The sequence below is a fragment of the Wickerhamiella sorbophila genome (assembly GCF_002251995.1).
Source record: "Wickerhamiella sorbophila strain DS02 chromosome Unknown contig1, whole genome shotgun sequence".
Classification (NCBI taxonomy): domain Eukaryota; kingdom Fungi; phylum Ascomycota; class Dipodascomycetes; order Dipodascales; family Trichomonascaceae; genus Wickerhamiella; species Wickerhamiella sorbophila.
In genome coordinates this window covers 1,838,589-1,851,748 of record NW_020193984.1, presented here as the reverse complement: position 1 = coordinate 1,851,748, position 13,160 = coordinate 1,838,589, and the positions used below count along the sequence as shown (strand labels likewise).

The 13,160-nt window shown below is 50.0% G+C and overlaps 7 protein-coding genes across 7 annotated transcripts; 4 read left to right on the top strand and 3 right to left on the bottom strand.

Annotated features, from left to right (window-relative positions):
• Positions 1 to 106: 106 nt before the first annotated feature.
• B9G98_01139 (hypothetical protein) lies at positions 107 to 1,861 on the bottom strand (the record flags this gene model as incomplete). Its single annotated transcript, XM_024807697.1, has 1 exon — positions 107 to 1,861. One exon carries the CDS (start codon positions 1,859 to 1,861, stop codon positions 107 to 109), a length of 1,755 nt encoding a protein of 584 aa, XP_024663465.1.
• A 70-nt stretch (positions 1,862 to 1,931) lies between these two features.
• On the bottom strand, positions 1,932 to 4,040 carry B9G98_01138 (Tryptophan synthase; the record flags this gene model as incomplete). The annotated part of the gene is made up of 1 exon (XM_024807696.1): positions 1,932 to 4,040. The coding sequence occupies one exon, from the start codon at positions 4,038 to 4,040 to the stop codon at positions 1,932 to 1,934; it is 2,109 nt and encodes a 702-aa protein (XP_024663464.1).
• An 87-nt stretch (positions 4,041 to 4,127) lies between these two features.
• Positions 4,128 to 4,505, bottom strand: B9G98_01137 (hypothetical protein; the record flags this gene model as incomplete). The annotated part of the gene is made up of 1 exon (XM_024807695.1): positions 4,128 to 4,505. The coding sequence occupies one exon, from the start codon at positions 4,503 to 4,505 to the stop codon at positions 4,128 to 4,130; it is 378 nt and encodes a 125-aa protein (XP_024663463.1).
• Positions 4,506 to 4,541: 36 nt separating this feature from the next.
• On the top strand, positions 4,542 to 6,413 carry B9G98_01136 (DNA polymerase alpha-associated DNA helicase A; the record flags this gene model as incomplete). The annotated part of the gene is made up of 1 exon (XM_024807694.1): positions 4,542 to 6,413. One exon carries the CDS (start codon positions 4,542 to 4,544, stop codon positions 6,411 to 6,413), a length of 1,872 nt encoding a protein of 623 aa, XP_024663462.1.
• Positions 6,414 to 6,614: 201 nt separating this feature from the next.
• Positions 6,615 to 7,652, top strand: B9G98_01135 (cAMP-dependent protein kinase regulatory subunit; the record flags this gene model as incomplete). Its single annotated transcript, XM_024807693.1, has 1 exon — positions 6,615 to 7,652. The coding sequence occupies one exon, from the start codon at positions 6,615 to 6,617 to the stop codon at positions 7,650 to 7,652; it is 1,038 nt and encodes a 345-aa protein (XP_024663461.1).
• A 448-nt stretch (positions 7,653 to 8,100) lies between these two features.
• Positions 8,101 to 9,247, top strand: B9G98_01134 (hypothetical protein; the record flags this gene model as incomplete). Its single annotated transcript, XM_024807692.1, has 2 exons — positions 8,101 to 9,170; positions 9,232 to 9,247. The coding sequence occupies 2 exons, from the start codon at positions 8,101 to 8,103 to the stop codon at positions 9,245 to 9,247; spliced, it is 1,086 nt and encodes a 361-aa protein (XP_024663460.1).
• Positions 9,248 to 10,795: 1,548 nt separating this feature from the next.
• B9G98_01133 (Copper amine oxidase 1) lies at positions 10,796 to 12,829 on the top strand (the record flags this gene model as incomplete). Its single annotated transcript, XM_024807691.1, has 1 exon — positions 10,796 to 12,829. The coding sequence occupies one exon, from the start codon at positions 10,796 to 10,798 to the stop codon at positions 12,827 to 12,829; it is 2,034 nt and encodes a 677-aa protein (XP_024663459.1).
• Positions 12,830 to 13,160: the final 331 nt, after the last annotated feature.

The following is a 13,160-nucleotide window of genomic DNA, read 5'->3' as shown; positions in this document are numbered from 1 at the left end:
GGGTTGAGCAAAGAGGATCTAGAAACAATACAAAGGGCGTTAGAAGCAGGGGTTAGTCCTCATGCAATTGTGCAAGAGCTGAAGCACAGCAAGAGCAGAAAGTGAACTATGCGAAACCTTCGGTTCGTTTGCGTTTTTTGGTTTTTTTCTTGGGCTTTCGCGCCGGAGCAGGCTGCGACAGCGAAATTCCAGTCGTGGGTTGTGACATGAACGACACAGCAGGCTGTGACGAGGATATTCCGTACGAGGGAGCTGGCTGGGTGGCAGGATACATCTGCTCCTCTTCTTCTTCTTGTTGCTCGGGCTCGTCCTCCCATTCATCACTTAACACCTTAATATCAGGCGTGAGCTTGACTTTCAAGTCCACATTTTTAGTTTCATAGCTCGCAACGTGGCTGGCTATCCACTCAATAGCTTCTAGTCTGGGACCAGCCAGCGATTGGTCCTCGAGGGGAGAGATCCACATATTATAGCTGTGCTTTTTAAATGCGTCAATGGATTCGTATCCAAGTGCCTCTAAAACGCTTGTTTTAGGTGATCCAAGCTGGGGCAGCGCCGGTTGGGCAAGCTCGGTAACATACTTGTACAAATTAGCAAACCCAAGCGTATGCTGATTGTCTGGGGCAACGGACAAGTCAAAATCGACTTGCTTTTGCTTCCATTCTTCCCGCGGGTTCGAAGCAGTGGGTTCGGGGTCTATCGAGTAGTTTTCGTGACAGCCTTCCGTGGCACTCAGCACTTGTTCGAAAAGCTGGCCTTGAACACCTGCAATATACATTGTGATTTCTTGCCCTTTCGATATCGGAAGAATACTTTGAGGGCATGCGTATGGCCATGTTTCAATAACGTACGGGTCACGCGTAGAAACCGCGTCTCCCTCGCTGGTGCCAAGGGTATAAATAGTGGTAAATGGATGCAACTGAGAAGTTATCAGGGCCAACGTCTGGTCATTATGGTTGCATCCAGTGAGTCGTAAAGTGTAGTCCTCGGGACTGAAAAAATGTTCCCATGCTAGCTTGGTTCTTTTCATGCGCGTATCGACCCAAGCTAGTTCGGCAGAGTTCAGAATGAGGGCATCATTGCCCACAAAACTCATATCGAGAAGTTCACCAGGGTTGCCTGAAAACTCGAACAAAACACTGTCACGCGGTGAAGGCGTCCTTATGTCGACAAAGGCACATTGTTTACGGTTGGTCCATAAAACAGTTGTCTCGTTCGTCCATCCAATTCGACCCCATCCTTGTTTGCTGCCCCTGGGCAGATGGAAATTTGTGTGTTCTTGGTTCAAATTGTAGATTCGAACGTCGCCTCTCGACGACAAAACAGCTGTAAACTCGCCATGCAAACAAGCGTCCATAGAATCACTCTGGCAAACCACTTGGGCCGTATTGGTCGACAATCTGTAAACTGAGTCCCTTGTTCGAGCCAGCCCTGGACTGACACCCGTAACCAAACTGCCCATATCCAAGTGAGTCCACTCTTGGCCGTAAAAGCTCAACCATCTATCGTTGGCAAAAACTACACTGTCTGAAAATAAACAGAGTTTTGGGCCAATTGTGGGATCTAGCGTAGCTGGAGACGTAGCAACATAACTTTGATAGCTATAATCCTGCACAATTGACTGCGGCACGAACCCAATGTCCATGTTTTGCGTCTGCTGGGCCATCCGATAAGTTTCAAAGCTAGGCGGACCCCATTCTCCAATTCTTTTGCCATTCTCGTCCTCTTCGGCGCCTATATCTACAATCCTTGTCCCACCATCGTATAACCTGGCAGACTCGTTTCTTCTGGCCACCTTGAACCCACCGGGATCAGGCTTTATACCGCCAGGATGGCCATAGCCAAGTCGGTGAGTCCACATGCTGAGATCAGCAGCGAGGTAACGAAGCTAATAGGGACGGATTTTGATAATTTTATATACTGTCTATACTCTAAAAGCGGAGATCCCAGTCGATTTTAGGGCCAAACGTAGGCAAAAGCTCTGCAACGTGCTGAACATCTTTATCACCACGACCGCTCAAGCACACAACAATATCTTTGCCCTTTCCGAGCTCTTTGGCGACAACAGTAGCCTGGTAGACTGCGTGGGCAGATTCGATAGCCGGGATGATACCCTCGGTCTGTGAAAGTATGCGGAAGCCCCGCAGAGCATCGGCATCTGTGCAGGCGACGAACTTAGCCCGACCGCTCTCCTTCCAAGACGCCAGTTCGGGACCAACACCTGGATAATCGAGACCAGCAGAGATAGAGTGGGTGTCGACGATTTGACCATCGGGGGTTTGCAGTACGTAGGTCTTGGCACCGTGCAAAACGCCGGGGTTACCGCCAGTCAAAGTAGCGGCATGCTCGTTGGTATCGAGACCAGATCCGCCGGCCTCGACGCCGATAAGGCGAACCTCTGGTAGAGGGATAAACTCAGAGAACATACCAGCGCAGTTTGAGCCGCCGCCGACGCACGCAAGAACAGCATCGGGAAGACGACCGTCATTCAAAGCACCAAACTGCTCACGAGTCTCCTGGCCAATTACGGACTGCAGAGTGCGCACAATTGTGGGGAAAGGGTGAGGACCTGTTGCAGAACCAAGAACATAGTGTGTGTCGCCCAGACGAGTGGCCCAAACCCGGAGAGCTTCGGAACAAGCATCACGCAAAGTCTTGGTACCATTATGGACCTCAACGACCTCTGCACCCAGCAGACGCATACGGAACACATTGAGTGCTTGACGGCGAGCGTCCTCGGCGCCCATATATACAGTGCATTTAAGACCAAACTTGGCGGCAGCAGTTGCCGTGGCGACACCGTGCTGGCCCGCACCGGTCTCAGCAATGACCTTGGTCTTGCCAAGTCTTTTGGCGATGAGAACCTGGCCTAAAGCATTGTTGATCTTATGGGAACCAGTGTGGTTGAGATCCTCGCGTTTTAACCAAATGCGAGCACCGCCAACCTCTTCAGAAAGACGGTCGGCAAGATGCAAAGAGGAGGGACGGCCCATGTAAGGGTAGTACGAGCGGAAGAGTTTCCAGAACTCTGGGTCATCACGGGCAGCAAAGAACTCCTGTTCAAGCTCCTTGAGGCACTCGTGAAGAATCTCAGGGACGTACTGGCCGCCAAAGAGGCCGAACCGATCAACTGAAGGCTCAACAGGAGTCTCCAGTTTCATATTAGTAGCATTCACAGCAGGAGGCTCATCTTCGGCGTCAACAGAGGTGATAACACACTTCGGGATAGTGGAAACATCGACTTTTCTGTTGCCTGAAACCTCGGCGACGTAGGCCTTGAGAGCGGCAACACGAGCCTTGTCCTCGTTCTTTTCAATAAGAGAAATCAAATAAGAACCAATGACGGCACCATCGGCAATCTTGCCAATTTCCTCGACGTGTGCACGGGTCGAAATACCGAATCCAACAGCCAAAGGAATATCACCAGAATGCTTGCGGACCCGAGCCAACAGCTCGTCGATATGAACCTCTAGCGTTCCTGTGAATCCGGTGGTTCCCATACGGGAAACAACATAGATGAACGAGTCGGCAATGCCAGCGAGCTCCTCCAGGCGCTTCTCGGAAGTGCAAGGGGCAACCAATGGCACATACGATAGATAGAATTTGTGGCAAACGTTGCGGAATCGAATAGCTTCTTCAGGAGGCAGATCTACCATCAAAAACCCGTTGGCCCCGGCCTCCTTGGCCTCTTTAATGAACTTCTCCTCGCCGTACTGCATAATGGGGTTGTAGTAGCCCATGAGCAAAACAGGAACCTTGAGGCCAGTGGCCCTGGCAATACGCAGAGCCTGCAACACAGTGCTCATGGTAACGCCCTCGTCAAGAGCGATCTGATTGGCCTTTTGAATTACCGGGCCGTCAGCCACCGGATCACTGAACGGCATACCGAGCTCGATGATATCAGCGCCGCCCTCTTGAAGCGCCATAAGCAGGGGAACAGTCTCTTCAATTCCCGGGAATCCACATGTTAAAAAAGTAACCACAGCAGGCCGCTGCTCGGCCTTACACTGGGCAAAAGTATCACGGATCTGTTGTGACATGAGTGAGTCACGATTTCTAAGCCGGACGGAATATATGAGATCGAGCTCGAAGAGAAGGGGGTGCGCGCATATTATAGATTGGATAAATTAAATATCAAGGAACTCGTCAACAAGAGGGTCGCCGCCGATTCCTTCATCGAGCATATCGCTGCCGAGGTTGTAGTCCACGCCCAACCCGTCGACTCCGAAGTCGTTAGAAAACCCATAGTCGAAATCGTTGTTTAGCTCAGGAGATAATTGTGCTGGCTGCACGTTGTCCTGGAGAACGCCCCGCTTCTTTAGATCTGCGTACCTCTGATTGAACGAAATAGCTGCCGACCGCCATCTCTCCACGCTGCGGGCCACCTCGTAAAACACTTGCCGGTTCGTCTTATCGTCCTCGAATGTGGCAAGCAATTGCATCAATCCAGGGAGATGGCTCCTCAGCTGCTGTAACTGCTCGTACAGTTCCTCCAGCTCGCCCATATCCACCCGCAGTTACTGTGTGTTCGCTTATGTGAAATGGACCTTCGTGAAGCCATTGAAAAGGAGCAGCAAACTGACACGCTAGAGACGGCAAAGTTGCTGAAATCATTGCCACCAAAGGTGCTGGCCAGGCGCGGGTTGGCAATGCTCAATCTAAGCCTGAACGGAGTCTCTACGGGCCTTGGTGGCCGCACTTTGTTCGAGCTCGGTCCTGACAAGGCTATTGGGCTATTTGATCCTGTAGTCAAGGTCGGCGATATTGTGCAGGTGGCAAAACAACCAAAGCAGACGGTAGAGCCAGGTGGGTTCGAGGCGGTGGTTGTAAAGGTGTCGAAAGAGTCGATTGTCGTTGCCTCCGACGATGACTCGATTGAGTTTCCTGACGCACGACTATGGATTGTAAAACTTGTCAACGAGGTTACCTATAAGCGAATTAAGTGGGCGATTGACCGTTTCGAAAACCACACCACCACTAGACTGCTGGATATCGTTAAGGGGTCCGCTGCACCCCACATTGAACAAGCAGACTTTACCCCGCTGGGTTCTTTGAATGATCCGCAGAGGGTAGCCGTCAAACATGCATTGGGTTCTGAAGTCGCGGTGATCCATGGACCGCCAGGTACAGGGAAAACGGCTACAATTGTCGAGATCGTTCGTCAACTGGTGGCTAAAGGTGAACGGGTTTTGATCTGTGGTCCGTCCAACATCTCTGTTGACAATATCGTGGAGCGCCTTTCTCCTCATGTTCGTGGTCTCCTTCGATTGGGGCATCCGGCTCGTCTTTTGGACTCGGTCATGATGCATTCGCTGGACCTGGTTGCAAAACAGAGTAACGAAGGACAAGTTGTTCGCGAGTTGCAAACCGAGATCAATCAGGTCCTGGGGAAAGTCAAAAAGGCCCGCGGCTCCGAGCGTAAAGCTCTTTGGAGTGACCTCAAAACTCTGCGAAAGGATTATAGAGTCCGTGAAAAAACTGTCGTTCGGGATCTCATTTTGAAGGCCAGTGTCGTTGTTGCAACGTTGCACTCGGCAGGCTCAAAATATCTCGGTGATGCCGTCAATTTTCTCGGCGGTATACCCTTGTTCCATACTATTGTCATTGATGAGGTTTCACAGGCCTTGTTGCCCCAGTGCTACATCCCACTGGTGATCGAGCCCAACGCTAAAAGGCTCGTTGTCGCAGGCGATAACAAGCAATTACCTCCAACTATAAAATCAACTGAATCTTCTGTTTTAAAGACTCTCGAGCGGACCCTCTTCGACCAACTTGTTGATAGCTGTGGTCCAGCAGTGAAACACCTTATCACGATTCAGTACCGCATGGCCCAGGAAATCATGGAGTTTCCCTCGAAAGCAATGTATAATGGAAAGCTAATCGCCGACAAGTCAGTTGCTTCCCACCGTCTTTACCATCTTCCTCATGTCGAGAAAAACAATACCACTGAATCCGTCGTCCTTTGGGTTGACACCTTGGGTGATATGTACCCTGAACAAAAAGAAGAAGAGGCGTTTTCCACCAAAAACATCGGTGAAGCAGAGCTTGTTGCAGGTTTTCTTTCGAAACTCTTGGATTCTGGGGTCAACCCAGACGAAATCGGAGTCATCTCCCCGTACAATGCTCAAGTAGGAGAACTGAGGCGACTGCTACCTTCAGTAGAGGTTTCAACTGTGGACGGGTTTCAAGGTCGCGAAAAGGAGGTTATTTTGATAAGTCTTGTGCGTAGTAACCCTGATAAGGAAGTTGGGTTCGTTGCAGATGATAGGCGGATGAACGTCGCCATAACCAGACCACGCCGCCAGTTGGTGATTTTCGGTGATAGCGAAACAATTGGTGCAAATGATGGATTCTTGAAGAATTGGGTGGAATGGTGCCAGGATAACGCAGATATCGAGTATGCAGATAGCTAACACAGATCTCTTACGGATGCTAACTAGGTTACACAACATGCTGCTCACTGTAGACTCATTATGAACTGCAAGTTAAAGTTGAATAGTTGAACCAGGGATCCCAAAAAAAAAAATAGAATGCAAAAATGCAAAGACACAAACATGAACTAGCAACGCACACCAGAATACCCTCATTGAGCTTGTATTTCTCCCAGCATCAACATGGACGGTTTGGGAAGGTTTTGTCGTTACTATTTAATCGCATCTCGGAAAGAATACGTGTTCATGTCAGAATTAACAGACAAAGAGCAACTGGTTCCATTCATCACAAGTGGGCTAGAGAGCTCGCTCCCAGTCATAGAGGGGCCCACATGCCTTGCGCAAAGACGACAGTCGGTATCGGCAGAGTCAGTGGACCCAAATGAGTATAACGAAGATTATTTCAATGCTGGTCAAAATGCACTTCATCCACCTCCAGGCAGTAATAGCCGAAAAATAATTTTGGACAGACTCCGTACCATGCTTATATTCGTGGACCTGCAACTAGACGTGCTTGCAGAGATTGTGAGTTTATTCACCGAAGAGAAGTTTAGCGAAGGGACAATTATTCTTACCGAAGGTGAGGGTGGAGAGACAGCTAACAAGTTTCACGTAGTAGAGTCAGGAAGCCTGAGTGTTTCTAGCGGAGGTCACTTATTTGCTCAGATGGGACCCGGATCAAGCTTTAATGAAATTTCGCTGCTTCACGACTCTATCAAGACATTCACAATAAAGGCTGTCACAGATGTCAAAGCGTGGACACTCGACAGAATCCTTTTCAAAGAAGTCATGGCCCACCAGCTGGCTAAAAAGAGAGAGTTTCTACGAGGAGTTATAAAAGGAACCAAGCCTCTACAGTGTCTAGATGAAGAGGACCAAGTAAAGTTGGTGAGCGGCCTGCAATCTGTCTCCTTCAATGCCAGGGAGGCCATCATGCGGGAGGACGAGGAGGCTACTAATTTTTACATTATCAGCCAGGGAGAAATTATGCTCAGTATGAAAGGAGTGCCAATGACATCACTCGGAAAAGGCAACATATTTGGAGAGTTCGCTCTTCTTGGCCAGTCGCTCAACGTGGTAACTGCGGTGGCTCGCACACATGTGCAACTCGAAACACTAGACAAGCACGGCTTCGAGAGACTGCTAGGGGTGCAAGCAGCAAATGATTTTCGGCACAAAGCGAAAATGCTGTCTGAAAAAGAGGGATCAGCCTCCTCCTGACTGGTGCCGGTCGACTGCACTCTAACTCATAGCAGAGCCGCTATAGGAGCAAAACTAATTAACAAGACAGTGGGAATAGAGTCGAAATTTCCCACTTGTGAGCACATGCCCGGCTTTCGAGCATTGAAGCTTGAAAAAACCGCTCCTGGAAATCGACGAGCTTACCCTTGACCTACAAACTTTGATAAGTACTTATACGTAATCCACATTTTGGTAAATAATTATCCGATATGGTCTAACGGCTAGGACGGTCCGCTTTCACCGGGCAAATCGGGGTTCGATTCCCCGTGTCGGAGTTAAACATTTCAGTTGAAATCAACTGTAATATTCTTTTTTTTTATATTGGTGGTACTTTGATAGGCTAATTACTAAATAAATACACAGGAGAGGCCTCTTGCCTACCCGGAGCACTGAAGGCGAAACTTGAACTTGCACTTAGTAACTGGAAATGCAAAGGCAGTTCCTGCGTGGAATAAGGACGCTAAAAAGGCCAAATCGAGTCCAGCAAATCGAAAAAGTGATCCCAGTACCGACTATAGATGTGCTAAGGAAGCAGTTGGCGAATCTGCCGGTGGACCAACGGGAATATCTCCAGCATGTGTTGAGTACAAGAGAACAAGAGGTTTCTGAGCTTCTCAAGGCCCAAGAAAACGACATGGCCCAGAAATCAGACAACCGACAGGAGTCAGAACTCAATTATGTGTACGCATTTGTCAAGGAAACTCTGGGTGCTGCTGATAACCTGTCAGATTTTGGCACTGCATTTTGGGAAGCGGTCAAAACATTGGCCAGCACGAAAGACCCTAAATACATTGAGCTTTTTAGCACGCTGTTTGAGGTTGCCAAACGAATGCCCGATAACATCCGGATCGATGTCATTTATCTCGTCGGAACTTATTTATACCGCTTGAAAAAAGTTCGGTTGGACCCCGTCAACGAGGTCGAGTATCTTGATTCTCTGGTGGCAAAAGGACGACCATTTCGAGCATTGGGATACTGGAGTAGTCGCAAAAACCGAGAAGAGGTAAAGGAAACAACATACTGGACTGAAATTGGCGCGCTATACCACCTCGATGCGGGGCTTTGGCATGAAGCCGAGTTATTGGCTCTATCTCTACATGAAAAGGGTCTCTTATCACCTCGGTTGGCTGGGGAGATGGTCAAATTTGCAGCCAAGAAACAAAACAAAGCACTTGGGTTGTGGACCGACCGATTTATATCGTCGCTGAAAGGCAACGTCAAAGAGGACGTCTCAGAGGTAAGCAGTCTCGAAGAGATTCTACATCGTGTAACGCCTATCACACCCGAGAATGCTGCGCAGGTTCTCTACAACTGTGTTGAAGCAAGACAGTGGGATACTGCTGCAAAGTTACTTAAAGTTCTCCCCCAACATTACGACAATGCAAAGCTGCTTTCGAGCATGAGTCGAACGACAAAGTACACATCCAAGAGCGAGCCGCCCATTCATGATTTCGCTGAGCTACTGACAGACAATAGCGATATGCTGTTTCAGGAAAAGTTCTGGGCCGCATGGCTTTGTGCGCTCGCACGGACCGGCGAAGAAGACCAGGTGGTCGAGGTGCTGCACCAGCTAGACAAGTTCAAAGTCCACCTTACCGCAGATTCAGCTGCTAATCTGGTCTATACGCTTCTCCGACGGGACAAGGTCAGTGTTGGTGAGCAGGTCGCAAGCATGTTTGCCCAAGAGCCGCTGGTGAACGCTGTCCTGCTGCGCTACTATGCCTCTAATGACGTTGAAAAGGTCCAGCCTTTTTTGAATAATCTGAAATGCACGATTACTGCGCCCCTTGCAGCGAGTATCTTGGAAGTTGGAAACCCTACTAATCTGGCAGAGACAGAACTGGGCTTGGACGATTACTGTTGGCGGCTGATCTGGGCCGCTGTTCGAGACAAAAAGCTTGACAGAGACTGCCGACAACTATTCGGCCATATGCTGAGTACGGGAAACTACAAGGCGACTATGGGGCTGGTGGAGAACGTTTCGCAGGCATTTGTCAGTGCCGAGCAGGACATTGTCGGAGCGGCAGCGGCGATCGCTTACTTTGAGCGGCACCTAGGGTTTAGCATGAACCCCCTACTGGCTGCATCAATTTTTCAGCTGGTAGTCAGGGTGATGCAGGGGCGGCCGCTGCTTTTTGCCAGGACAAGCCGTAAGGAGATCAATGCCCACCTCGGCGAGGTCAGTCTGAGCCAGTTTCTGGTTCAGTTATCCCGACGAGCTGCCCGAAAAATCACTGAAAGCGACATCGCTCCTATCATCTTGAATTGGGAAGGTACTGCCCGTTCCAAGTGATTATGCAGTGAACCCTGTTGGCAGCGAAGAGATCCTATCAGCCCCCAATGACGCGGGGTACACGCATTATGCAGGGTGCGGGGGCAAGTGCAGAAAAGTAACATTTGCAAAGAGAACGTAGACCAAAACTCAATGGATTATATGTATATAGACTACAGAAGCAAGGTTGTGCTTTTAAAAACCCTGTTTGCCCCACGCTTTGGCTTTGATCCAGTTGCCGCCCCGGATCAGAGGTTGTTGTGTCGACTGGGATCTTATGTGCGTGGCCGTGCCCTAGCAGGAGAGTTGAAGGAATCTAGCCTGGATTGCAAAGCCAATTTTAGAAAATTGAGCAACAACACAACGCTCAGCGTGGTATCGAATACTTTACCCGAATGTCCGGAATTCTTCAAAGAATGCTCGGTGGCCACCCCAACGATGCGTTATCGCTCAAACCTTGAAATTTCGGAAGGTAGGCTCGACTTTCCCAACTAGGTTTATCGGATGCAGATGACCTAAATTACATTTGATCCCCGCTACCCTGCTGCTGGGAGGAGCCCAGAAGTGAAAACTTGAAATTGGAGAAAACTCGTAGCGGCCATTTTTGCCTGACGGACCGACGCCTTGCTAGGCCAAACGCCACCGAGATCACATCCCCCGGAGCGGACTGTGAAAACCATGCACAACCCGTCCATTTCCATCGCTTAGCAGGAAAAAAATCCGGCTGCAGCTGCCTAATCAGGCGGCACCGTACCCTAGGATAACCAGTGCACCTGTATAACCCACAGGGCTGAAGTATATAAACCCCGCACAGATCCATGTCGAATTCCATAACTCAATAGAACACACTATGGAGAAACAAACTACCTCTTCTTTAGAGATCCATCCTCTGGATCAGCTCACTGTTGAGGAGTGCAAGCTCGCTGTCTCCTTACTCCGCGATGAGCACAAAGGAAAGACCCTACACATCAAGAGCGTTCAGGCTCAGGAGCCCCCCAAGAAAATCATGACCAAGTGGCTCGATGCCTACCACGCTGGCAGCCCCATTGCCCCTCCTCCTCGTGTCGCCTACTGCGTTTACTACATTTTGGACGACCGCCATGCCGAGGAGCTGTGGTTGAATCTTGAGAACCGCAAGGTCGTGCAGCGCCGCTCTTTCGAGAACGGTACTCACCCTCCCATGGATCAGCCCGAGAGCGACAAGATCGAGGAGCTTGTTCTCAACGAACCCGCCGTCCTTGAGGCCCTCAAGAAGTGCGGTGTCGACGGCATTCAGGACGTCGCTCCCGACGGATGGATGTACGGCTGTGACTCCAATGAGCCTCTGCCCCGTCTGGTTATGTTCTTGATGTACATGCGTGATCCCAAGACTCACCACCCTGAGAGCAATATCTACGCTTTCCCTCTTCCTTTCGTCCCTGTTTACGACGTTCTTGAGAATAAGCTGGTTCGCATCGACTGGTGCGCTACTGGCGGCGATGGCGATGATGTCAATGAGATCAACTACAACTCTGGCAACCCCGAGAAGTCCATCGTTGACAACATGCGTGCTGGTGAGTACTACCACGAGCTCCGCCCTGACCTGCCTCTCCGCGAGGACCTCAAGCCTTACAACGTTGTTCAGCCCGAGGGTCCCTCCTTCTCTATCGAAGGAACCCGCGTCCGCTGGCAGAAGTGGGATCTCCGCGTTGGTTTCAACCCTCGCGAGGGTCTCGTTTTGCACGATGTCCGTTACGACGGCCGTCAGACATTCTACCGTTTGTCCGTTTCCGAGATGACTGTGCCTTACGGTGATCCTCGTCCTCCCCTGCACCGCAAGCAGGCTTTCGATCTCGGTGATATCGGTGCCGGCTACGCTGCCAACTCCTTGGCTCTTGGTTGCGACTGCTTGGGTACCATCAAGTACTTTGACGGTAACCTCGTTCACTGCGATGGTAGCGTTGAGGCTCGCAAGAACGTTGTCTGCATGCACGAGCAGGATGAGGGTATTCTTTACAAGCACACCAACTACCGCACTAATGTTGCCCGGGTTGCCCGCCGCCGTATCCTTGTTCTCCAGACCATCTTGACTGTTGCCAACTACGAGTACATCTTTGCTTGGCACTTGGACCAGGCTGCCAACATCGAGCTCGAGATCCGCGCTACTGGTATTGTTTCTACCCAGTACATTGATCCCGGCAAGAAGAGCAAGTGGGGTACCATTGTCTCCCCCTCCGTTTTGGCTTCTTCTCACCAGCACTTGTTCTCTATGCGCATTGATCCCGCTATTGATGGCCACAAGAACACCGTTGCCGTCTGCGACAGTGTTTTGGATCCTCTTGATGCTATTAACCCTCACGGCACCGGTTTCTACAACAAACACACTTATGTCGAGAAGTCCAGTGCTCTTGATGCTGACCAGAGCGTCAACCGCTTCATCAAGATCATCAACGAGAACAAGATCAACCCCATCACCATGGACCCCGTTGGTTTCAAGCTTTCCGCTTATCCCTCGGCTTTGATCATGGCTCGCGAGGGCTCTATTGCCCGCAACCGTGCTCAGTTCGCTAAGCACCACTTCTGGATCACCAAGCACACTGACGATGAGTTCTTCGGCGGTGGTGTCTGGACCAACCAGTCTAGCGTTGAGCGCGGTGGTGTCCAGGACGCTATTGATCGTAAGGAGGATGTCCGCAATGAGGACATTGTTCTGTGGCACTCTTTCGGTCTCACCCACCACCCCCGTATCGAAGACTTCCCTGTCATGCCTCTGGAAAAGATCACAGTCGGTCTGCATCCATATGGTTTCTTCACCGAGAACCCTGCCATGGATGTCCCTCCTTCCAATCAGCAGTTCAACCGCTCTGTTGAAGTCATGAAAACTCGTTGCTGCAACAAGATGTAAACCCAAGCATAATTTATCTATACATAACTATAGCTTTAGAGCCTTTTTAACCATTGTATTCTCCTGTTCATCAAACTGACGATAGCGTAGGGGGCAAGGGGTTGCAATGAAGCGGGGTCAATGCTGTGGGGTGTAGGTTAGCCAACTGCCTAGATGCGAATTTCGCTGGAGATTGAGCCAGATGATAAAATTGGCCACCAGAATATGGCATGTTCTTCATCCGTATTCCGTTTTCATAGTTTGACGAGTTCTATATGTGTACCGGTTACAAGTTCATGCATTGTTGGTATTGTTGCATTGTTGGTACGCATAATGGGATTTCTGTTGAACT